At 40.3% G+C, this 27,251-nt stretch overlaps 1 protein-coding gene across 3 annotated transcripts in view; it reads right to left on the bottom strand.

Annotated features, from left to right (window-relative positions):
* LOC139765464 (INO80 complex subunit B) overlaps positions 1–27,251 on the bottom strand; it is a 64,384-nt gene that overhangs the window by 15,646 nt on the left and 21,487 nt on the right. For all 3 annotated transcript variants that reach the window (XM_071692841.1, XM_071692842.1, XM_071692840.1), the window contains exons 2-6: positions 24,795–24,987; positions 23,986–24,139; positions 21,978–22,122; positions 12,803–12,903; positions 12,406–12,578 (exon numbers count right to left, since the gene is read on the bottom strand). In XM_071692841.1, coding sequence (XP_071548942.1) covers positions 12,406–12,578; positions 12,803–12,903; positions 21,978–22,122; positions 23,986–24,139; positions 24,795–24,987 — 766 coding nt within the window. The remainder of the gene's footprint in view (positions 1–12,405; positions 12,579–12,802; positions 12,904–21,977; positions 22,123–23,985; positions 24,140–24,794; positions 24,988–27,251) is intronic.

Consider the following 27,251-nt stretch of genomic DNA (forward strand, 5'->3'; position numbering starts at 1 on the left):
TTGGGAAGGAGACTTGTGTGAGGAAGTACCAGGAGAGACTGAGTACAGAATGGAAAAAGATGAGAACAATGGAAGTAAGGGGAGTGGGGGAGGAATGGGATGTATTTAGGGAATCAGTGATGGATTGCGCAAAAGATGCTTGTGGCATGAGAAGAGTGGGAGGTGGGTTGATTAGAAAGGGTAGTGAGTGGTGGGATGAAGTAAGATTATTAGTGAAAGAGAAGAGAGAGGCATTTGGACGATTTTTGCAGGGAAAAAATGCAATTGAGTGGGATATGTATAAAAGAAAGAGACAGGAGGTCAAGAGAAAGGTGCAAGAGGTGAAAAAGAGGGCAAATGAGAGTTGGGGTGAGAGAGTATCATTAAATTTTAGGGAGAATAAAAAGATGTTCTGGAAGGAGGTAAATAAAGTGCATAAGACAAGGGAGCAAATGGGAACTTCAGTGAAGGGCGCAAATGGGGAGGTGATAACAAGTAGTGGTGATGTGAGAAGGAGATGGAGTGAGTATTTTGAAGGTCTGTTGAATGTCTTTGATGATAGAGTGGCAGATATAGGGTGTTTTGGTCGAGGTGGTGTGCAAAGTGAGAGGGTTAGGGAAAATGATTTGGTAAACAGAGGAGAGGTAGTAAAAGCTTTGCGGAAGATGAAAGCCGGCAAGGCAGCAGGTTTGGATGGTATTGCAGTGGAATTTATTAAAAAAGGGGGTGACTGTATTGTTGACTGGTAGGTAAGGTTATTTAATGTATTTATGACTCATGGTGAGGTGCCTGAGGATTGGCGGAATGCGTGCATAGTGCCATTGTACAAAGGCAAAGGGGATAAGAGTGAGTGCTCAAATTACAGAGGTATAAGTTTGTTGAGTATTCCTGGGAAATTATACGGGAGGGTATTGATTGAGAGTGAAGGCATGTACAGAGCATCAGATTGGGGAAGAGCAGTGTGGTTTCAGAAGTGGTAGAGGATGTGTGGATCAGGTGTTTGCTTTGAAGAATGTATGTGAGAAATACTTAGAAAAGCAAATGGATTTGTATGTAGCATTTATGGATCTGGAGAAGGCATATGATAGAGTTGATAGAGATGCTCTGTGGAAGGTATTAAGAATATATGGTGTGGGAGGCAAGTTGTTAGAAGCAGTGAAAAGTTTTTATCGAGGATGTAAGGCATGTGTATGTGTAGGAAGAGAGGAAAGTGATTGGTTCTCAGTGAATGTAGGTTTGCGGCAGGGGTGTGTGATGTCTTGATGGTTGTTTAATTTGTTTATGGATGGGGTTGTTAGGGAGGTGAATGCAAGAGTTTTGGAAAGAGGGGCAAGTAAGAAGTCTGTTGCGGATGAGAGAGCTTGGGAAGTGAGTCAGTTGTTGTTCGCAGATGATACAGCGCTGGTGGCTGATTCATGTGAGAAACTGCAGAAGCTGGTGAGTGAGTTTGGTAAAGTGTGTGAAAGAAGAAAGTTAAGAGTAAATGTGAATAAGAGCAAGGTAATTAGGTACAGTAGGGTTGAGGGTCAAGTCAATTGGGAGGTAAGTTTGAATGGAGAAAAACTGGAGGAAGTAAAGTGTTTTAGATATCTGGGAGTGGATCTGGCAGCGGATGGAACCATGGAAGCGGAAGTGGATCATAGGGTGGGGGAGGGGGCGAAAATCCTGGGAGCCTTGAAGAATGTGTGGAAGTCGAGAACATTATCTCGGAAAGCAAAAATGGGTATGTTTGAAGGAATAGTGGTTCCAACAATGTTGTATGGTTGCGAGGCGTGGGCTATGGATAGAGTTGTGCGCAGGAGGATGGATGTGCTGGCAATGAGATGTTTGAGGACAATCTGTGGTGTGAGGTGGTTTGATCGAGTAAGTAACGTAAGGGTAAGAGAGATGTGTGGAAATAAAAAGAGCGTCGTTGAGAGAGCAGAAGAGAGTGTTTTGAAATGGTTTGGGCACATGGAGAGAATGAGTGAGGAAAGATTGACCAAGAGGATATATGTGTCGGAGGTGGAGGGAACGAGGAGAAGTGGGAGACCAAATTGGAGGTGGAAAGATGGAGTGAAAAAGATTTTGTGTGATCGGGGCCTGAACATGCAGGAGGGTGAAAGGAGGGCAAGGAATAGAGTGAATTGGAACAATGTGGTATACCGGGGTTGACGTGCTGTCAGTGGATTGAATCAGGGCATGTGAAGCGTCTGGGGTAAACCATGGAAAGCTGTGTAGGTATGTATGTTTGCGTGTGTGGACGTATGTATATACATGTGTATGGGGGTGGGTTGGGCCATTTCTTTCGTCTGTTTCCTTGCGCTACCTCGCAAACGCGGGAGACAGCGACAAAGCAAAAAAAAAAAAATATATATATATATATATATATATATATATATATATATATATATATATATTTTTTTTTTTTTTTTTTTTTTTTTTTTGACTTGACCCTCAACCCTACTGTACCTAATAACCCCGCTCCTATTCACATTCACTCTCAACTTTCTTCTTCCACACACTTTACCAAACTCAGTCACCAGCTTCTGCAGTTTCTCACATGAATCAGCCACCAGCGCTGTATCATCAGCGAACAACAACTGACTCACTTCCCAAGCTCTCTCATCCCCAACAGACTTCATACTTACCCCTCTTTCCAAAACTCTTGCATTTACCTCCCTAACAACCCCATCCAGGATGTAAGGCATGTGTATGTGTAGGAAGAGAGGAAAGTGATTGGTTCTCAGTGAATGTAGGTTTGCGGCAGGGGTGTGTGATGTCTCCATGGTTGTTTAATTTGTTTATGGATGGGGTTGTAAGGGAGGTAAATGCAAGAGTCCTGGAAAGAGGGGCAAGTATGAAGTCTGTTGGGGATGAGAGAGCTTGGGAAGTGAGTCAGTTGTTGTTCGCTGATGATACAGCGCTGGTGGCTGATTCATGTGAGAAACTGCAGAAGCTGGTGACTGAGTTTGGTAAAGTGTGTGGAAGAAGAAAGTTGAGAGTAAATGTGAATAAGAGCAAGGTTATTAGGTACAGTAGGGGTGAGGGTCAAGTCAATTGGGAGGTGAGTTTGAATGGAGAAAAACTGGAGGAAGTGAAGTGTTTTAGATATTTGGGAGTGGATCTGTCAGCGGATGGAACCATGGAAGCGGAAGTGGATCATAGGGTGGGGGAGGGGGCGAAAATTTTGGGAGCCTTGAAAAATGTGTGGAAGTCGAGAACATTATCTCGGAAAGCAAAAATGGGTATGTTTGAGGGAATAGTGGTTCCAACAATGTTGTATGGTTGCGAGGCGTGGGCTATGGATAGAGATGTGCGCAGGAGGATGGATGTGCTGGAAATGAGATGTTTGAGGACAATGTGTGGTGTGAGGTGGTTTGATCGAGTAAGTAACGTAAGGGTGAGAGAGATGTGTGGAAATAAAAAGAGCGTGGTTGAGGGAGCAGAAGAGGGTGTTTTGAAATGGTTTGGGCACATGGAGAGAATGAGTGAGGAGAGATTGACCAAGAGGATATATGTGTAGGAGGTGGAGGGAACGAGGAGAAGAGGGAGACCAAATTGGAGGTGGAAAGATGGAGTGAAAAAGATTTTGTGTGATCGGGGCCTGAACATGCAGGAGGGTGAAAGGAGGGCAAGAAATAGAGTGGATTGGAGTCATGTGGTATACAGGGGTTGACGTGCTGTCAGTGGATTGAAGCAAGGCATGTGAAGCGTCTGGGGTAAACCATGGAAAGCTGTGTAGGTATGTATATTTGCGTGTGTGGACGTGTGTATGTACATGTGTATGGGGGGGGGGGGTTGGGCCATTTCTTTCGTCTGTTTCCTTGCGCTACCTCGCAAACGCGGGAGACAGCGACAAAGTATAAAAAAAAAAAAAAAAAAAAAAAATATATATATATATATATATATATATATATTTTTTTTTTTTTTTTTATACCTCGTCGCTGTCTCCCGCGTTTGCGAGGTAGCGCAAGGAAACAGACGAAAGAAATGGCCCAACCCCCCCCATACACATGTACATACACACGTCCACACACGCAAATATACATACCTACACAGCTTTCCATGGTTTACCCCGGACGCTTCACATGCCTTGATTCAATCCACTGACAGCACGTCAACCCCTGTATACCACATCGCTCCAATTCACTCTATTCCTTGCCCTCCTTTCACCCTCCTGCATGTTCAGGCCCCGATCACACAAAATCCTTTTCACTCCATCTTTCCACCTCCAATTTGGTCTCCCTCTTCTCCTCGTTCCCTCCACCTCCGACACATATATCCTCTTGGTCAATCTTTCCTCACTCATTCTCTCCATGTGCCCAAACCATTTCAAAACACCCTCTTCTGCTCTCTCAACCACGCTCTCTTTATTTCCACACATCTCTCTTACCCTTACGTTACTTACTCGATCAAACCACCTCACACCACACATTGTCCTCAAACATCTCATTTCCAGCACATCCATCCTCCTGCGCACAACTCTATCCATAGCCCACGCCTCGCAACCATACAACATTGTTGGAACCACTATTCCTTCAAACATACCCATTTTTGCTTTCCAGGATAATGTTCTCGACTTCCACACATTTTTCAAGGCTCCCAAAATTTTCGCCCCCTCCCCCACCCTATGATCCACTTCCGCTTCCATGGTTCCATCCGCTGACAGATCCACTCCCAGATATCTAAAACACTTCACTTCCTCCAGTTTTTCTCCATTCAAACTCACCTCCCAATTGACTTGACCCTCAACCCTACTGTACCTAATAACCTTGCTCTTATTCACATTTACTCTTAACTTTCTTCTTCCACACACTTTACCAAACTCCGTCACCAGCTTCTGCAGTTTCTCACATGAATCCGCCACCAGCGCTGTATCATCAGCGAACAACAACTGACTCACTTCCCAAGCTCTCTCATCCCCAACAGACTTCATACTTGCCCCTCTTTCCAAGACTCTTGCATTTACCTCCCTAACAACCCCATCCATAAACAAATTAAACAACCATGGAGACATCACACACCCCTGCCGCAAACCTACATTCACTGAGAACCAATCACTTTCCTCTCTTCCTACACGTACACATGCCTTACATCCTCGATAAAAACTTCACTGCTTCTAACAACTTGCCTCCCACACCATATATTCTTAATACCTTCCACAGAGCATCTCTATCAACTCTATCATATGCCTTCTCCAGATCCATAAATGCTACATACAAATCCATTTGCTTTTCTAAGTATTTCTCACATACATTCTTCAAAGCAAACACCTGATCCACACATCCTCTACCACTTCTGAAACCACACTGCTCTTCCCCAATCTGATGCTCTGTACATGCCTTCACCCTCTCAATCAATACCCTCCCATATAATTTACCAGGAATACTCAACAAACTTATATCTCTGTAATTTGAGCACTCACTCTTATCCCCTTTGCCTTTAAACAATGGCACTATGCACGCATTCCGCCAATCCTCAGGCACCTCACCATGAGTCATACATACATTAAATAACCTTACCAACCAGTCAACAATACAGTCACCCCCTTTTTTAATAAATTCCACTGCAATACCATCCAAACCTGCTGCCTTGCCGGCTTTCATCTTCCGCAAAGCTTTTACTACCTCTTCTCTGTTTACCAAATCATTTTCCCTAACCCTCTCACTTTGCACACCACCTCGACCCAAACACCCTATATCTGCCACTCTGTCATCAGACACATTCAACAAACCTTCAATATACTCATTCCATCTCCTTCTCACATCACCACTACTTGTTATCACCTCCCCATTTACGCCCTTCACTGAAGTTCCCATTAGCTCCCTTGTCTTACGCACCCTATTTACCTCCTTCCAGAACATCTTTTTATTCTCCCTAAAATTTACTGATAGTCTCTCACCCCAACTCTCATTTGCCCTTTTTTTCACCTCTTGCACCTTTCTCTTGACCTCCTGTCTCTTTCTTTTATACTTCTCCCACTCAATTGCATTTTTTCCCTGCAAAAATCGTCCAAATGCCTCTCTCTTCTCTTTCACTAATACTCTTACTTCTTCATCCCACCACTCACTACCCTTTCTAAACAGCCCACCTCCCACTCTTCTCATGCCACAAGCATCTTTTGCGCAATCCATCACTGATTCCCTAAATACATCCCATTCCTCCCCCACTCCCCTTACTTCCATTGTTCTCACCTTTTTCCATTCTGTACACAGTCTCTCCTGATACTTCCTCACACAGGTCTCCTTCCCAAGCTCACTTACTCTCACCACCTTCTTCACCCCAACATTCACTCTTCTTTTCTGAAAACCCATACTAATCTTCACCTTAGCCTCCACAAGATAATGATCAGACATCCCTCCAGTTGCACCTCTCAGCACATTGACATCCAAAAGTCTCTCTTTCGCACGCCTGTCAATTAACACGTAATCCAATAACGCTCTCTGGCCATCTCTCCTACTTACATAAGTATACTTATGTATATCTCGCTTTTTAAACCAGGTATTCCCAATCATCAGTCCTTTTTCAGCACATAACTCTACAAGCTCTTCACCATTTCCATTTACAACACTGAACACCCCATGCATACCAATTATTCCCTCAACTGCCACATTACTCACCTTTGCATTCAAATCACCCATCACTATAACCCGGTCTCGTGCATCAAAACCGCTAACACACTCATTTAGCTGCTCCCAAAACACTTGCCTCTCATGATCTTTCTTCTCATGCCCAGGTGCATATGCACCAATAATCACCCACCTCTCTCCATCAACTTTCAATTTTACCCATATTAATCGAGAATTTACTTTCTTACATTCTATCACATACTCCCACAACTCCTGTTTCAGGAGTATTGCTACTCCTTCCCTTGCTCTTGTCCTCTCACTAACCCCTGACTTCACTCCCCAGACATTTCCAAACCACTCTTCCCCTTTACCCTTGAGCTTCGTTTCACTCAGAGCCAAAACATCCAGGTTCCTTTCCTCAAACATACTACCTATCTCTCCTTTTTTCATATCTTGGTTACATCCACACACATTTAGGCACCCCACTCTGAGCCTTCGAGGAGGATGAGCACTCCCCGCGTGACTCCTTCTTCTGTTTCCCATTTTAGAAAGTTAATACAAGGAGGGGAGGATTTCCGGCCCCCCGCTCCCGTCCCCTCTAGTCGCTTTCTACGACACGCGAGGAATACGTGGGAAGTATTCTTTCACCCCTATCCCCAGGGATAATATACATATATATATACACACACACACACACACACATACACACACACACGCACATACACACACACACACACACATACATATATATACATATGAAAAATGTAAGAAACAATTTAGAAAACAAACTTTTAGCTTGAAATGAATGAAAAAATGAACGTCACATAATGGTTCAACCTCTGGCTATGGAAAAGGAAATGTACAATTTATTCACACAAACGTCAATAGCAGTTCTCATCAAGTGAAAAAGATAACCTTGCCAAATTCTTTCGAAGGTAAAAAGGCCAACACGATATCACAAGGAATTCAATGTCTTTACCAAAGTAAGGTTCTTTGACTGTTACCTGCATACATCATTTGTTGTTTATAAGAACAGCTACTCCATCTCCTTGTCTCTTGACAATACCCCTCCTGTCTGATCTCAGTAGTGTAAAACCATCTATGTTCACTTTGCTTCAGCATCCTGGTCTTGTAGCCAGGTTTCTGCCTGTGTTCCAAACCAGTTCACTGTTGTTGCAGCGAATCTGCAGACTCTGTTAAATCCTCTCAGGGTCGTCCGTCGACGGTGTTATTACCAGGAAAAGCAAATGGCTGAGCAGATGTGGTGTGAGAGGTACTGATAACTTCCGTCCATCCAGTATCATCAACTGAACATATATATATATATATATATATATATATATATATATATATATATATATATATATATATATATATATATATATATGTGGCAGTTGAGGGAATAATTGGTGTATGTGGGGTGTTCAGTGTTGTAAATGGAAATGGTGAAGAGCTTGTAGATTTATGTGCTGAAAAAGGAGTGGTAATTGGGAATACCTGGTTTAAAAAGAGCGATATACATAAGTATATGTATGTAAGTAGGAGAGATGACCAGAGAGTGTTATCGGATTACGTGTTACTTGATAAGCGCTTGAAAGAGAGACTTTTGGATGTTAATGTGCTAAGAGGTGCAACTGGAGGGATGTCTAATCATTATCTTGTGGAGGCGAAGGTGAAGAACTGTAGAGGTTTTCAGAAAAGAAGATAGAATGTTGTGGTGAAAAGAGTGGTGAGAGTAAGTGAGCTTGGGAAGGAGACTTGTGTGAGGAAGTACCAAGACAGAATGAGAACAGAATGGAAAAAGGTGAGAACAAAGGAGATAAGGGGAGTGGGGGAGGAATGGGATGTATTTAGGGAAGCGGTGATGGCTTGTGCAAAAGATGCTTGTGGCATGAGAAGCGTGGGAGGTGGGCAGATTAGAATGGGTAGTGAGTGGTGGGACGAAGAAGTAAGATTATTAGTGAAAGAAAAGAGAGAGGCATTTGGACGATTTTTACAGGGAAATAATGCAAATGAGTGGGAGATGTTTAAAAGAAAGAGGCAGGTCAAGAGAAAGGTGCAAGAGGTGAAAAAGAGGGCAAATGAGAGTTGGGGTGAGAGAGTATCATTAAATTTTAGGGAGAATAAAAAGATGTTTTGGAGGGAGGTAAATAAAGTGTGTAAGACGAGGGAACAAATGGGAACTTCAGCGAAGGGGGCTAATGGGGAGGTGATGACACGTAGTGGTGATGTGAGAAGATGGAGTGAGAATTTTGAAGGTTTGTTGAATGTGTTTGATGATAGAGTGGCAGATATAAGGTATTTTGGTCGAGGTGGTGTGCAAAATGAGAGGGTTAGGGAAAATGATTTGGTAAACAGAGAAGAGGTAGTAGTAAAAGCTTTGCGGAAGATGAAAGCCGGCAAGGCAGCGGGTTTGGATGGTATTGCAGTGGAATTTATTAAAAAAGGGGGTGACTGAATTGTTGATTGGTTGGTAAGGTTATTTAATGTATGTATGATTCATGGTGAGGTGCCTGAGGATTGGTGGAATGCTTGCATAGTGCCATTGTGCAAAGGCAAAGGGGATAAAGGTGAGTGCTCAAATTACAGAGGTATAAGTCTGTTGAGTATTCCTGGGAAATTATATGGGAAGGTATTGATTGAGAGGGTGAAGGCATGTACAGAGCATCAGACTGGGGAAGAGTAGTGTGGTTTCAGAAGTGGTAGAGGATGTGTGGATCAGGTGTTTCCTTTGAAGAATGTATGTGAGAAATACTTAGAAAAGCAAATGGATTTGTATGTAGCATTTATGGCTCTGGGGAAGGCATAGAGTTGATAGAGATGCTCTGAGGAAGGTATTAAGAATATATGGTGTGGGAGGCAAGTTGTTAGAAGCAGTGAAAAGTTTTTATCGAGGATGTAAGGCATGTGTACGTGTAGGAAGAGAGGAAAGTGATTGGTTCTCAATGAATGTAGGTTTGCGACAGGGGTGTGTGATGTCTCCATGGTTGTTTAATTTGTTTATGGATGGGGTTGTTAGGGAGGTGAATGCAAGAGTTTTGGAAAGAGGGGCAAGTATGCAGTCTGTTGTGGATGAGAGATTTGGGAAGTGAGTCAGTTGTTGTTCGCTGATGATACAGCACTGGTGGCTGATTCATGTGAGAAACTGCAGAAGCTGGTGGCTGAGTTTGGTAAAGTGTGTGAAAGAAGAAAGTTGAGAGTAAATGTGAATAAGAGCAAGGTTATTAGGTACAGTAGGGTTGAGGGTCAAGTCAATTGGGAGGTAAGTTTGAATGGAGAAAAACTGGAGGAAGTGAAGTGTTTTAGATATCTGGGGGTGGATTTGGCAGGGGATGGAACCATGGAAGTGAATCACAGTGTGGGGGAGGGGGCGAAAATTCTGGAAGTGTTGAAGAACGTGTGGATAGGGGAGAAAGAATACTTCCCACGTATTCCCTGCGTGTCGTAGAAGGCGACTAAAAGGGAAGGGAGCGGGGGGCTGGAAATCCTCCCCTCGTTTTTTTTTTTTTTTTTTTTTAATTTTCCAAAAGAAGGAACAGAGAAGAGGGCCAGGTGAGGATATTCCCTCAAAGGCCCAGTCCTCTGTTCTTAACGCTACCTCGCTATCGCGGGAAATGGCGAATAGTATGAAAAAAAAAAAAAAAATATATATATATATATATATATATATATATATATATATATATATATATATATATATATATATATATATATATATATATATATATTTTATTATACTTAACTGCCGTCTCCCACATTAGCGTGGTATTGCAAGGAAACAGACGATTAATGGCCTAACCCACCCACATGTATATAAATAAACGCCCACACACACACATACACATACATATACATTTCAACATACACAAAGATATACATATATACACTTGTACATATCCATACTTGCTGCCTTAATCCATTTCTGTCGCCACCCCGCCATACACGAAATAGCATCTCCCCCCTCCAGCAAGGTAGCACAAGGAACAGAGAAAAAAAGGCCACATTCATTCACATGCACCTGAGGTAGATGAGAAAGAATTCTACTTCTATATTCCCTGCATGTTGTAGAAGACAACTAAAATGGGAGGGAGCAGGGGGCTGGAAATCCTCTGCTCCAATTTTTACTTTTCTAAAAGAAGGAACAGAGATGTGAGGATTTTCCCCTCTTAAGGCTCAGTCCTCTGTTATTAACACTACCTCGCTAATGCAGGAAATTGCGAATATGTATGGAGAAAATATACTTTTATGTGTATATAGGTATATATTTGTGAATGCTATTAGATGTGGCTCTTCGTCTGTTCCTGACGCTACATTGCTAAACTGTGATCAAGTATGGATAAAAAACATAAGTACATATAAGCCTATGGAAGCAGAAGTGACTCACTGGGTGGGAGAAGGGGCGAAGGTACTGGAAGCCCTGAAGAATGTGTGGAAGGCGAGAAAGTTATCTCAGAGAGCAAAAACGGGTATATTTGAAGGAATTGTGGTTCCAACAATGTTATATGGTAGCGAGGCATGGGCTATAGATAGGGTTGTGTGGAAGAAGTGAATGTGTTGGAAATGAAATGCTTGAGGACAATATGTTTTGTGAAGTGGTCTGATCTAGTAAGTAATGAAATGGTAAGAGAGATGTGTGGTAATAAAAAGTGTGGTTGAGAGAACAGAAGAGGGTGTACTGAAATGGTTTGGTCACATGGAGAGAATGAGTCAGGAAAGATTGACAAAGAGGTTATATATGTCAGAGGTAGAGGGAACAAGGAGAGGTGGGAGACCAAATTGGAGGTGGAAGGATGGAGTGACAAAGATTTTGAGTGATCGGGACCTGACCATACAGGAAGGTGAAAGGCATGTAAGGAATACACTTAACTGGAACAATGTTGTATACTATGGTAGACATGCTGTCAATAGAATGACAGCATCTGTCTGGGGTAAAACCATGGAGAGTTTTGTGGGGTCTGGATGTGGAAAGGGAGAAGTGGTTTCGGTGCATTACACATGACTAAACGGTGTATACAGCACTCCATAAATAAATGAAGATCATAACAGTCATTAGATACTAATAGCTGTTAGGCAGCAACCATCCAGGGAGGTACATTCCCTACCAGTACTACTCGCCTGGGTGTCAGAAGGGTTAGTGAGGGCTGTATGGTGAGCCACCACTTCAGGCTGCACTCCTCTTAACTCAGGTAGTAGTTTTCTCTTTCTGTATCACCCACAAGTGGACTGCTGGCATTCTGTTCACAAACATACAATCTCGCCTTATCACACCTCTCATCACATATAACCTTGACAACATACAAATCATTCTTAGTACCTCTAATTTTTCCTAGCAGTGAGCAGTGTGTGCAAAACATGCCTTTTGGCAAAATGGTAGGTGCAATAGATATAAGTAGTAGGTAAGAACACTGCACAGGAGTATTAGGTAGGAGTATATAAGAACATTAGATGGGAACATTAGGTAGAAGTAATAAGCTGGAATATTAGGGAGATATATTAGGTAGAAGTAGTCAGTGGGAACCTAGGTAGAAGGCTGAGAAAACACTGCACTAAAGTTGCCCTCTCCCAGTGGCCTGTTAAGGGTGAAACACTAAAGGCTAAAAAGCAGCACTACCCTAGTTCAACAATTGTGGAGACTTTTTCTGTGGCCTCCCCCTTGAGGGAGTTCTCGATGGGAACACGCATCAGAGGTATATATATTTGGTAAAAAAAGATAGGTAAATAGATAGACAGATAGATACTAAACACATCAAGGCTTGATTTTCTGCAACTCAGCAATCATATTTTCACCATCTACATTAATAAGACAATTAAGTCACTGACATGTTGTCATTAGGTGTTACTGTCTTGGAATAATGTAAAACAGTCTTTTTCCTACCTTTCACACTGGGCCTCCATAGGAAATGGAAATGCAACTGGAACCGACAATGCCACCATATCTTGATTATTAACGTAGGAGTACATAGGAATTTCTTTTTTGGATGATTTAACTCTACTTATTTTTGCAACTTTCGAATCCTGCTTTTTGAGCAATCGATCTACAGTTTTTTTCTGCAAGTTAAAAAAATATTATGGATGTGGTGGTCCCATATATATATATCATAATGCTAAAATGGTAAAGAGTAATATAGACATGAAAGAAAACTGTGGTTTATATATTCCTAAAACAAAATGTCAACAATGATTCATATCAAAATCATCATTATCAGTTCTTCAAACCTGTATCTCAAAATGCCTAATTCTTTTTAACAACACCCCCACCACAAGGCACATACCTTGTCTTCCTCTCTCTTCTCCTGTGCTTGTTCTCTCCTCTTCTGTGTCTTCATTGCTTTTTTGGCCAGCATTTCTTTGGTCACAACTTTCTCTTTAAACCCTGTAAATGAACTCACATTAGTCTATGTTGCAGTTGATATACCAAATCATATTTTCTTGAATAGCATAAAACCTAAGAACAGTATTTGACTATCTTTATAAAACATGTTCTACCCAATAATCTGATTGATTTTAAGAGCTGGCAAAGCAATCTCAAAGCAGGCAACAAAATCTTTAAAAGGTAGGAAAGCTATTAAACAATTACAGTATAAATAGTTAAAATTCATTCACTCATCTCTATCTGCATAAAAACATTATCCTCTCTCGAGCTCATCTAAAACCACTTTCCTCATGATGCAGCTGACCATCAGAGATCGCAACTGCCAAAGATAATCTTAAATCTTTGCCCCTTTCATAAATATGAGCTAATCCATTTTATCATCTTCTATAGAACTTTAATCTGGAGCCTGCTCAGTATGCAGACTTCATCAAATGAATCTTACTTTCAAAAATATCAGCAATGCTGACAGAATGGCACTATGATGTTCATAGGTTTCCATTTGTTATGTTTGCCATCAATCTTACCTCACCTAAACAATTTTCATTACACCGATTCTCTCTGAACTAGAAACCTCTAGTGTTTATACTTTATGAAGCTTTTCTAATGCAATGTAATTACCAGAGGTCACCTCTGAAGGCTGCAGATGCATGTCTGGAGGTTAGTAGTTATAATCTGCAAATATGTATGGGCCTCTGTGGCATAATAGTTAGTATTACTGACCATGAGTTAGCACAGGCCTGTCCAGGGTCAGGTCCACATGAGTTGAATCGTGGGCATGGTAATTGCCCCACAACCAACCTAGGAGTTCATCCTTCCCTCAAGGCTAATGAATAGATACCTGGGTTTGGCCAGGGGTGTGTGTTGGTACATGTGTATATACAAATAGTAGTAAGGCCAAGGTACCTACAAGGTAATAAGACAGCAACATGAATGTGAGTCTCTTCCTGTAACACTCAAGTAGTAACAAATACAAATCACAGAGCATGTCTATGCAAATATCTCTGAAGAATTTTACCTTGGCATTTGGCCATGGAAACTTCACTGGTCCAGTTTTCCACTTACCTCCTTATAACTCACTGACATTATAACGTGATTCTCATTAAAGATTACAAATATCCCACCAGTAACATACCATGTACTTATTCATGCCCAGCAGTATTGTACACTGATGGAATATATCAGAATAATACATTTTCTGCATCATTTTTTCATTAAAACATATACTACAGTACCAAATAGAGTTGCAATATCAATTTCTTTTCCTACAATGCTAGACTTTGGAACATTTTCTTCCTTTCATTGTTCTTCATAACAACAACAAAATGCAAACCTTTTCCCCCTTTCGTTGTTCTCCGTAACAACTACACAAAAGGCAAATTTTTCACTAAAAACTTGAAGGGTACTTCTTTAATATTTTTTATGTTCCTTTCAATGACTAGCCATGATGAGGACCTCTCTCTTGAGACAGTAGAAAAGAAGCTATGGTTTCCAAGTCTAAAAGCACCAATGATTATTTTTATCCGTTTCAGAAGGGCATCACTGTGGTTTCTGTCCCGACTAGGATATGGAACCTTTTTCCACCTTTCATTTTCTTCATAGCAACTACAACAAAAGGCAAAATTTTCACTCAAAAACTTGAGGAGTATTTCTTTAGCATTTTTTACATTCCTTCAAGCCTAGCCATAATGAGAAAAAAAAATGGCCCCCAAAACTAAATGCTGTGAAACACCAAAGATTACTTTGATCCAATTTAGAAAGGCATCTCTGTGATCTGTGTCCTTAGTTTCTTTCCACTTGAGTGATTTCTTACCCAGCATCAATATCCTAAGAGATTCTCAGAGAGAGCACTTGCTCCAGGGGGAGGGGGGCACAATTCTGACCCCTCCAAAATGAGATTAATCCATGAAAATTCACCCATTTCGTAAATATAAAAATTACGAGTTATGCAGGTACTTGTTCACAGTATTCAATGACCATATAACATCCTTATGCACAAACATGTGTGTACTATCCAGATCTACTATTTGTTGCATATCATCAATATATCAAGTCTTCACTTTCACTTCTGGCTTTAAGAAATGTCACATGAGTATCAATGTCTTTCATCAGTGGGTTTATTATTACATGATTCATAACTCTGCTGCAATATATCTTGAGAACTAGCATACCTGGGGACAGCACTGGTGTCAGCTGCCACAACATGGCAACAACATTAGTGCTTTACAGCATGTTGGGAAGTGGCTGCACAGCAGGACAATCTTCCCTATTGGGTTCCAAAGCAGACCTCAATTTTGGAAGCAAGACCCTGAGATCTAAGGAATGGATCAAGTAGATTCGTATCTGAATGCTGAGAGCTTAAAACCATTTTGACTTTAAACAGTCCGTGGGCATGTTCCTTGGTTCTTTGTCTAGAAGGTTTGGTTCTGCCTTACCCTGAAAAGAGAAATGAGTCTGAGAGGAGGGTAGTTGAGTCCCCATTTCACTTTTTCATAAATGTGGTTCACAGGTCCTGTAACACAGTGAACAGTACAAGCCTAGAAATATTTCTGAGTTGGAAATCAGTCCATAGGAACCAGATTTGCTCTGTCCTGTGACTTTCCTCTTTCTCAAACTCCTCTCTGGGAAAAGGAGTCTCTGAATTTCAAACAAGCACTCACATAAGTACAGTTAGTCTTTTTTTTTTAATAAAAGATGCCTTAAGTCCTACTAGATTTACATTGTTAAGAGAAGCTTTCTAACCTGCCAGTTTCAGACCTTCGTTGACCAAAATGGCTTTAGCATCCTAAGCAATTATGGTCCCAGGTTCTACACTTCTTTTGCGGCTTTTAGAAATGACAAAGTCCACATGAGAAGGGTCTAAAGACTGAGTCTTGGGCAACCTGTGTCTCACTTGCTCTTCTCAGAATCTTTCCCAGTTAAAAGTTTATCAATCCACTAATGCAGCACTCTTATTCTTCATTTTCAAGATAAATTTGTAGCTATGTATAATTGGTAAGTAAAGACTGACCCAAAGACCTAAACTCCTTAAATGAACCATAAACAGATCCCTTCTTCATTTTCTTATCATTCCCCTCCCTTTTCTCATTATAAACCTTTAAACACAAACATGAAAGAACTCAAACAGCATTCTTGCAGATAGGAGGAAGGACCTAACCAGTAGAAGTACCAACCTCTCCCAAGATCCTTGCCCCTCTAATAAACCTGACTCATTTTCCATTTATTTCATCAACAATTATAGTCTTTCTGCTAAACTTCCTTCTGTTAACACATTAAACCTGAATGACTCAAATGAGTGTCACTCAAAATACTTCCACTGTGAAAACTGAAAGCAAAAGCTTTAAAAATTTACTATAAAGCATTTTTTACTCTACAGTATTCATTGCTGGATCAATGGGGCATGCTAAGCTTTAAATTGTACTCCTCCCTTTCCCTATAGCACCAGTAATCAATATTTTCTTTCCTTTCTTTCATACTTGATTGTTGTTTCCTAAATTAATAGGACAGTGCCAGGAAGAGCCAAAGAAAAGTCATTTGTTCACATCCATTCCCTAGCTGTCATGTGTAATGCATTGAAAGCCAAGCCCCACATCCACAACCAGGTCCCACAGATCTTTTTTGCGGTTTCCTCTAACTGCTTCATTTGCCCTTCTTCATTCAACTGACAGCACATCAACCCCTGTATATTAGATTGCTCCAGTTTGCTATATCTTGTGCATGCCTTTCACCTCCAGCATGTTTGGGCCTCAAGCACTCAAAATTTTATTCATTCCATCCTTCTATCTCCAATTCAGCTTCCTCCTTCTCCTTGTCCCCTCCATTCTTGCCTATATATCCTCTTTGTCAACAATTTCTTGCTCATTCTGTCCATATGTTCAAATCATTTCAGCATACCCTCCTAGGCTGTCTCAACCATACTCTACTTATTACCACACTTCTCTCTAACCTTATCTCTTACTCGATCAACCCTCCTCACACCATTTGTTGTCCTCAAAAACATTTCATTTCCAACACATCCATCCTCTTCCATATATGCACACCTGTAGCCCTTGCCTCTTATGCATACAACACTGGTGGGGCTACTATACCTTCAGGCATATCCATTCATGCATTCCCAGATAACAACTTCTCTTTCCACACATTCTTTAAAGCTCCCAGAACCCTTGACCCCTCACCCACCCTAAACTTACTATGGTTCCAGTTGCTGCCATGTCCACTTCCACATATCTAAAGCACTTTTTTTCCTCCAAATTTTCTCCATTCAAATTCACACCACAGCTAATATGACCCTCTGTCCTGCTGTAGATATAGGATAGAAAGAAAACTTCCCACATATTTCCTGCACGTCATAAAAAGCAACTAAGAGGGGAGGGAGCAAGTGGCTGAAAATCCTCCCCTCCTGTATTTCTTTCCAGAAGGAGGAACACAGGAATGAGCCACATAAGAATATTTTTTCCTCTAAAGCTCAGTGTTTTGCTTTGGAAGCTACCTTGCTCGTGCAGGAAATAGCAAACTATCATGAAACAAAGAGTGAAACACGTACATACATACACATTTTTTTTTTTTTTTTTTTTTATACTTTGTCGCTGTCTCCCGCGTTTTGCGAGGTAGCGCAAGGAAACAGACGAAAGAAATGGCCCAACCCCCCCCATACACATGTATATACATACGTCCACACACGCAAATATACATACCTACACAGCTTTCCATGGTTTACCCCAGACGCTTCACATGCCTTGATTCAATCCACTGACAGCACGTCAACCCCGGTATACCACATCGCTCCAATTCACTCTATTCCTTGCCCTCCTTTCACCCTCCTGCATGTTCAGGCCCCGATCACACAAAATCTTTTTCACTCCATCTTTCCACCTCCAATTTGGTCTCCCTCTTCTCCTTGCTCCCTCCACCTCCGACACATATATCCTCTTGGTCAATCTTTCCTCACTCATCCTCTCCATGTGCCCAAACCACTTCAAAACACCCTCTTCTGCTCTCTCAACCACGCTCTTTTTATTTCCACACATCTCTCTTACCCTTACGTTACTCACTCGATCAAACCACCTCACACCACACATTGTCCTCAAACATCTCATTTCCAGCACATCCATCCTCCTGCGCACAACTCTATCCACAGCCCACGCCTCGCAACCATACAACATATATATATATATATATATATATATATATATATATACAGAGGCCTACGTTTGTTGAGTATTCCTGGAAAAGTGTATGGGAGGATACTGATTGAGAACTAGAAGGCATGTACAGAGTATCAGACTGAGGAGGAGCAGTGTGGTTTCAGAAGTGGTACAGGAAGTGTGTATGAGAAATACTTAGAGAAACAGATGGATTTGTATGAGGCATTTATGGATCTGGAGAAGGCATATGACAGGGTGGATATAAATGCTCTATAGAAGGTCTTATGAGTATAATATATGGTGTGGGAGGTAAGCTGCTAGAAGCAGTGAGAAGTTTTGATCAAGGGTGTAAGGTATGTGTATGAGTAGGAAGTGAGGACTCTGATTGGTTCCCTGTGAATGTCAGTTTGCAGCAGGGATGTGTGATTTCCCCATGTTGTTTAATTTGTTTATTGGGAGGGATGGCAGTGAGGTAAATGCAAGAGTTTTGGAGAGAGGGGCAAGTATACAGTCTCTTGTGGATGAGAGGGCCTGGGAAGTGATCCAGTTGTTGTTTACCTGATGATACAGCTCTAGTGGCTAATTCGTGTGAGAAGATGCAGAAGCTGGTGACTGAGTTTGAAATAGTGTGTGAAAGGATAAAGTTGAAAGTAAATGTGAATAAGAGCAAGGTTACACATACACACAAACAGACATATTCATACTTGCTTGCCTGCATCCATTCCTGTCGCTACCCTGCCCAACAGGAAACAGCATCACTGCCCCAACTTCAGCGAGGTAGCGCCAGAAAAACAGACAAAAAAGGCCACCATCATTCACACTAAGTCTCTAACTGTCATGTAATGCACTGAAACCACAGCTCCCTACACACATCCAGGCCCCACAGACCTTTCCATGGTTTACCCCTGATGCTTCACATGCCCTGGTTCAGTCCATTGAAAGCATGTCAACCCAGGTATACCACATTGTTCCAATTCACTCTATTCCTTGCATGCCTTTCACCCTCTTGTATGTTCAGGCCCTGATTGCTCAAAATCTTTTTCACTCCATCCTTCCACCTCCAATTTGGTCTCCTGCTTCTCCTTGTTCCCTCCACCTCTGACACCTATATCCTCTTTGTCAGTCTTTCCTCACTCATTCTCTCCATATGTCCAAGCCATTTCAACACACCCTCTCCTGATCTCTCAACCACACTCTTTTTATTTCCACACATCTCTCTAACCCATTAATTACTTACTCAATCAAACCACCTCACACCACATATTGTCCCCAAACATTTCATTTCCAACACCTATCTATAGCTTAAGCCTTGCAACCATATAACATATAACTACAATTCCTTCAAACATACCCATTTTTGCTCTCCAAGATAACATTCTCTCCTTCCACACATTCTTCATCACTACCAGAACCTTCAACCCCTCCCCCACCCTGTGACTAAATAAGCTAAATGATAAATAAAATGAAAGCTGACATGTTGCTGGCACCAGCAACATGTTATGTCTCGATAGGACATGTTCTTCAAGAATTTTGTGAGCTCTAAACAATTAGAAGCAAGCAGGTTCATCATGACAGCCCAGTCATAGCCTGGATAACAAGTGAGTAGCTATGATCACCCTCATGTTGTTTATAAAGGATGCTTAAGGTGGGTGCCTGCTCATCAGTGCCATGAGGGCTGGGAGGTGTCATGGCCCATGTATTCCTAGGCAATATAATCTTATGCTTACAGGACACACCACAAAGGAAAGGAAAACTTCATACTAAAAGAGAAACACAGTACAAATAAAAAAAATCTTTTCCCATTTTTGCTCTCCAAGATAACATTCTCTCCTTCCACACATTCTTCATCACTACCAGAACCTTCAACCCTCCCCCACCCTGTGACTAAATAAGCTAAATGATAAATAAAATGAAAGCTGACATGTTGCTGGCACCAGCAACATGTTATGTCTCGATAGGACATGTTCCTCAAGAATTTTGTGAGCTCTAAACAATTAGAAGCAAGTAGGTTCATCATGACAGCCCAGTCATAGCCTGGATAACGAGTAGCTATGATCACCCTCATGTTGTTTATAAAGGATGCTTAAGGTGGGTGCCTGCTCATCAGTGCCATGAGGGCTGGGAGGTGTCATGGCCCATGTATTCCTAGGCAATATAATCTTATGCTTACAGGACACACCACAAAGGAAAGGAAAGCTTCATACTAAAAGAGAAACACAGTACAAACAAAAAAAATCTTTTCCTCGTCGTCACATGCACTCTTAAAGGAATGAGTTTAAAGGGGAAAGTTGTATTTCAATCTGAGATGGTCAAATCAAATTTCTATGATAGATTATCTACAGTAAGACTTTTTATAAGTCCAGCATCCTTAGAAAAAGATATTTTCTGAATGTACTTCAAAATATGTAACAGTGTAATGTTTCTGACATATGAAAGCTGTTATTGCTAATCTTATTTTCTATCATCTATCTATCTATCGTTATCAACTCCATTCCCAATTTTCAGGATATTCCCAACTTTAAGGAGGTGGATCAGGTGTATACAACCCTTGATATCACTACCTTCTTATTCTTAACCTTGATTCTAATTTTTGTTTGTAGTTAACCAGAAGTTAACTTGATCTAGAGGCCAACAAAAAATTTACGTTCACACAATGTCATTTCATATACTGAGTAACATCATAATAGTAAGTATCATTAACTTCCATCCCATTAAGGCAAACTGACACTGAATAGGTCATTAGACAAGATTACAGAAAATAATAGCATGGCAGGTGTTTAAACTACAGGTGTCGCCCTTTCTTTAGTCATGATGACTTGCAAGTAACTATGAAGTCAAGGATAAGCACTACGGGAGACACCTCATAACAAAAAAAGTGAAAGGTGTTTGTAGAAAAAAGTTCAACGGAATTTACAAATAGGGTGGAGGAATATTGGAGGGAGAGAAATGGTGGAAGCATGCATGGAATGGTGTATGCAAGGGAGGCATGTAAGGTCTGGGATAAGCAAAGGCTCTTTTGCTGTGGCCACCCCATGATGGGAGTTCCAAGAGGGAATAGGCATCAGAGATATACTGAACTGCCAGCACTCTCTGTGATTTCATATGACCGGCACTGACCTCTGCTTAACCCAAAGGAATGACCAGAAAGGAATCAAACTTTTCTTTATTCACCTTAAAAGCGTATTCATTTCTTTAACATAACTGGCAGATTCTAAGTGAAATTCTCAGTGTTACCATGAAGACATTTAACAACAGCAACAGTATCTCTAAACTGGAGTATTGTTTGCTGCTTTTGTTTAGACCATCTTGTTTCAGACTGGAGCAGAGCAGAATTTATGACAATCAACCATGAAGGAGATTGTATAACTTGCTCTACACTTACAATGTACCAACTATTGACTAAGGGACAAATATCGGAAATGCTGGAACTGTACCACAGACAGAAAGTTTACAAGACTTTGACCTCACAAATGATGACTCATATTTTTAAACAAATACAAACAAAAGAAATATATAACTTTCTGAATAAGTGAGCTATCTACAGATGTAAGTACTCATCTGAATGAAGGCTTTCTGTTCTTGGCATCACATGAAGAGCACTAAATAGGTCAACTATTTTCAATCTTCAGTAACATGTTAGCAGACCAGCCCTTTCTTTGCAATGCATATCAATGGCTAACAAGTGACATACAAATACTGGCAGTGTTGTGGTCACCTTACCTTATTCTATGAAAGATTTTCCACATAATCTATGACTTCATCAAATCCTGGAATTGAGCTACAAGAATAAGTGTCCAGCTTGCTTTCAGAGTCAAAGAAATTTAGACATTAAGAGTCTTAAAAATGCCATATAAGCTAAGGGTAAATGCAGGGATTTCTTCCATATAACTACAGCTTATAACACAACACTAAGTCAGTGGAAGAGACACTAACCTGAAGGGAGAGACAGGAGAGGTTCAGCTGGTATGACTGGAAAGGCATCATCAGCTCCATCACTTCTCTTTTCTTTCTCCAACATTGCCCGCTGTCGAGCTGTCATCAATCTTGGATTTTTCATTCGCTTCAGTTCATCATCAACCTAAGTAGCAAAAGAAAATGCAATGAATGATTACAAAAAAAAGTATACAGGATGAAATCAAAATATAAAAAAATTGTCATAGAATTTTTCAGAAAGGATCAAATAATATAGGATATAGGTGGTAAATTAAGTGAGCTTGGAAAAAGAGACTTAGAAGAAGAAATACCAGGTAAGATTGAGTGTAGAATGGCAGAAGGTGAGAGTAAATGAACCTTGGGAGTGGGTGAGGAATGGGAGGTATTTAGGTAAGTAACATGCTGTGCTGACATGTGTGAGAGAGCAGTGTGAAATGCCATCACATTGCAATATTACTCTACAGTTTTGCATATCTTTTCTTTGCACCTTCAATGAACCATATCTCTTTAAAGATAAACATGCTTACCTTTAACCCTGAAGTGCTCCATACAGGACTTATATATCTCAGAACAACTCCCCCTTAACTACCCATTTCTAACATGCCCTGTACCTTGCCAACCATGGGGTGTTCCAGGAACATAGCAATGTGGTTGGTGAAGGGATTTTGCATTACCATAGCCCTCCATAATCTCAGGATTACATAAACAGAAAATTGGGTGCAATTCTTTTGTAATTTCTTCCAAGTGACTAAGCAGAAGCCCAAATTACAGCTAGTAGAGTGGGGAAAAAGGGGTCCCATACTTGCCTCCTTCCCTCCTCAGAAACCTGCTAAAAACCCTCCTCTGAGTTTATTTCTTCTCATATCACCAATCACTTTCCTTCACTTCCCTCACCAACTGAGACATATGACAATAGGTGTTCCTCCTCATCACCTAGATCATGTAACAATCTATGGATTTTCTGTGGGGTCACTTGTACACACAACCTGAGAAGTTAACACAAGCACTTACGATAGTGATTGAAAGGGTACTGAGGATAACAGAATTTTTCCCCATGCCTAACCAGTGAATAAAGAGCTGTAGAAGCTACTAATCACTGAATATGTCAGATGGATATCTATAATAAAGCTGTGAAATTTAAAACATCAATGGTTGTTGGCCACCATCCTGTAAAGGAACACCCTTTGTTTGTTGGCCTTTGTTTAAGTGTCAAAAACAAACATCACACAGTAAATATTTAGAATAAAAACAAGCCTCATAGAAAAAACAGCCTGAGTTTAAATGTGCACTTTTTCTGAAAAACATGTTTTTCTCATTAACAATATAATAAACAAAACTATTAACTGATTATGATTCACAACTGATACTATAAATCATAAGAAGATGACCTTTGGAGTGGTATAAACCCTCAAAACAAGCTAGGAATCCATTTACTTGTTGTTATAACCAGGGTCATGATGCACAGCATCTTTATTCCAAATGTTTCAACACTATCACTTTGCCATAGGTAGCTAAATAGAGAAACAGTAGAAAATTAGAAAAGGGAATAAGTTTAAGTGTTTTATAGTTTACCTAATGATGGACTGATAATATGTCATTTTATAGTTTACCTAATGATGGACTGATAATATGTCAGTACATCAGGAATGTATACGTTCATCACAACCTTATTCATTTTCATTCTCTTTCTCCATACAAAAATTCCTACAGCTGAACTATCAATAAATATCATAAGGAAGAGAAAGATCTTTGTATAAAGATATTTCAACAGTACATCAATCCCAAGATCAAACCTGAAAGGAGATTAGGAGAGAATCAAACTGGCTTAATGAGTTGAAGATTCCTTCCTTCATGATATCATAGACAATCAGAGCAGAAGTAAAAAAACTTAGATCCAATATCATCTAACAACTAATATTTGATAACTTCAACTAATATTTGATAACTTCTTACTGAATACTAATATAATTAAAAAACACTAGCTATTAATAAAATGATTTACTCATACTTCTTCTAATTTTCCTGACTCAATAGCATCTAGCCAACGTTCCTCTTCACTGTCAGTGTCATCCTCTCCTTTACCATCTTTCTTCTTTCCACTCTTCTTGCTTCCTGAACTCTTGCTTTTCTCAGATTTTACTTTCATAGACTTTGGTGTGGCTCTGAAATTCAAAAAGAGCATTAACAGCAGTTTTCTTTGCAAGCCTGTAAAATACCCAATATCATCCAACATTTTTACAATACCGTATATTCAAGAGAGTGATGTCCATCCATTCATCTATCATCTTTAATCTCATTCCCATTTAACTGACATGCGTCTCTTGCAAATGTCATAACTGCTTCCCTAAATACCTCCCATTCCTCACCCACTCCCCTTGCTTCATTTACTCTCACCTTTTGCCATTCTACACTCAGTCTCTATTGATACTTCTTCACACAAGTCTCCATTCTACGCTCACTTACTCTTACCACTCTCCTGCAGCTTCAAGGTTGAGCTTCATCCAATAGCAGGGAATAATGGACTCCTATGAAGTGAAAAGTTCCTTAATCAAAAACTCTAAATACTCCTTTTCACCTACAGTTAATGACACAAACTTACCAAAGGTGACTTTTCATCCATCCTGCAGATGAAGTCCAGTGATACCTACATGACTAGATGAAAAACTAGAGATTTTAGAAAACCTAGAATGTCAACCAGATCTACAAAAAGGAAACCTTAAGCAAAGTTTACTCAATCATTCTGGCAGACAGCCTGGTTGTGAAAGGAGGACCAAGAGACTACAAAAATCAAGCAGAACAGAAACAGTAATAACTTACGGCTTTTCAGGTGATGAATCTGGAAGCTTTATCTTAAGTTTTAAACCTTGGGCTAGAGAATCATCGATGTCATCTACTGATATGTCCATATCTTCAATATCTTCTACATTTATGATCCTTTCTACTTCTTCCTTCTTGGAGGACTTTTTATGTTTATGCTTTTTTGGTTTCTTGACAGTATTCACCATTGGATCTAAAAACAAACAGCAAAGGATTCATCAGTAATCATATCACTAAAATCAAGTCAATATGCTTTGGCACACTTCACATTATGCGTAAGATTTATTCTTCAAGTAAATGTATGCTCAAATGCAGTCAGAAATACATGTAAGAATTATATGATAGATGCAGAATTTTTTTGGGGGGAGGATATACCATCTAACAGCTTTTCAATTAACTCTCATATTCAACGGAGCACTGAATATTTACTAAATCTTCAAGTAAAAAAAGGCTATTTCACTATATATTCAATAAAGTATATTTTTCATTCATTTTACTTTGTCGCTGTCTCCCGCATTAGTGAGGTAGCGCAAGGAAACAGAGGAAAGAATGCCCCAACCCACCCACATACACATTTATATACATACACGTCCACACACGCAAATATACATACCTATACATCTCAACGTATACAAATATATACACACATAGACATATACACACATGTATATAATTCATTATCCCTGGGGATAGGAGAAAAAGAATACTTCCCACATATTCCCTGCTTGTCGTAGAAGGCGACTAAAAGGGAAGGGAGCGGGGGGCTGGAAATCCTCCCCTCTTGGGTTTTTTCTTTTTTTTTTTTATTTCCCAAAAGAAGGAACAGAGAAGGGGGCCAGGTGAGGATATTCCCTCAAAGGTCCAGTCCTCTGTTCTTGATGCTACCTCGCTAACATGGGAAATGGCAAATAGTATGAAAAATTAAAAAAAATAATTCATACTGTCTGCCTTTATTCATTCCCATCGCCACCCCACCACACATGAAATAACAACCCCTCCCCCCACAAGTGCACAAGGTAGCGCTAGGAAAAGACAACAAAGGGCCACATTTGTTCACACTCAGTCTCTAGCTGTCATGTATAACGCACCGAAACCACAGCTCCCTTTCCACATCCAGGCCCCACAGAACTTTCCATGATTTACCCCAGACGCTCACATGTCCTGGTTTAGTCCATTGACAGCACATCAACCCCGGTATACCACATCATTCCAATTCACTCTATTCCTTGTATGCATTTCACCCTCCTGCATGTTCAGGCCCCGATCACTCAAAATCTTTTTCACTCCATCTTTCCACCTCCAATTTGGTCTCCCACTTCTCCTCGTTCCCCCCACCTCTGACACATATATCCTCTTGGTCAATCTTTCTTCACTCATTCTCTCCATGTGACCAAACCATTTCAAAACACCCTCTTCTGCTCTCTCAACCACACTTCCCTATCATCCTATCATCACCCATTCGATCAAAAAAGTGCAATTGCTAAAATGAACTCATTAATACAAGATTTATAAAAAAAAAAATTACAATCTGCAAGGCACTGAAACTATTAAACCTTTAACTAAAAAAAATACACAAAACAAAAGGAACCTATCTCAAATAAATCAAAATTTCATTCAAAGCACTGCAGTGAATATGAGAAATCCTCATAAAACAATTCAATCACCATGAAGTTCCATACATGATTATGTTAAAACTCTTGCTGCAATGTCTAGAACAGTTCTATAAGAATTCACTAAATTGATGTGGCCAATTGTATGCACTAAAACAAAAGAAAGGGATCCATAGGCCATGGATTTACTTGGAGTAAATGTAAATCTAAACACAACGTGTGTGTGAACCAACATGGATGCACAACCTAATTTCAGTTTAAGACATTTACATGCATTCACATTCCCTTCTAACAAGAACATGCCCAGCATATAAACATGCCTTTGACAATTTCAATAAAAGATCTCTGGATAAATACCAAACCCTAATTCCATGAGCTCCATCAGCACTGGCCTATATGATGAAACTGTATTTGACTGTAAATAACTACTATGGAATTAACACTCATATATTTTTAAAAGAGCTGCCTCTGAAAGTTTACAAAGTTGCTTTATTGCTAAAATTGCCTAAACAATGCCACTTCCATTTCATTGTCTCAAAGATGAATCCCTATTGTTTTGCATCAACATAACTGCAACCTGAAAAATTTTTTCATTATCAAGATTCCTTAGAAAGTCCACGAGAAACAACCAGTGACTGACTTTGTGTGCATTACCCCATGAATTTCTTGGGATAATGTTGGACCAGAAAGTTCCAATGGACTTTTGAATTTCCTGAACAGCTCTGGTGGCCAAGGTTGGTTCACCCACCGAGGATAATAATGAATTAGGAAGGTTCACCGGATTTCTGCACTTCTAATACAACTTTGTTCACCCAGGATGCTTCAGCCTACTTATGATCAGCAGTGG

Source organism: Panulirus ornatus, chromosome 55 (genome assembly GCF_036320965.1).
Source record: "Panulirus ornatus isolate Po-2019 chromosome 55, ASM3632096v1, whole genome shotgun sequence".
Lineage (NCBI taxonomy): Eukaryota > Metazoa > Arthropoda > Malacostraca > Decapoda > Palinuridae > Panulirus > Panulirus ornatus.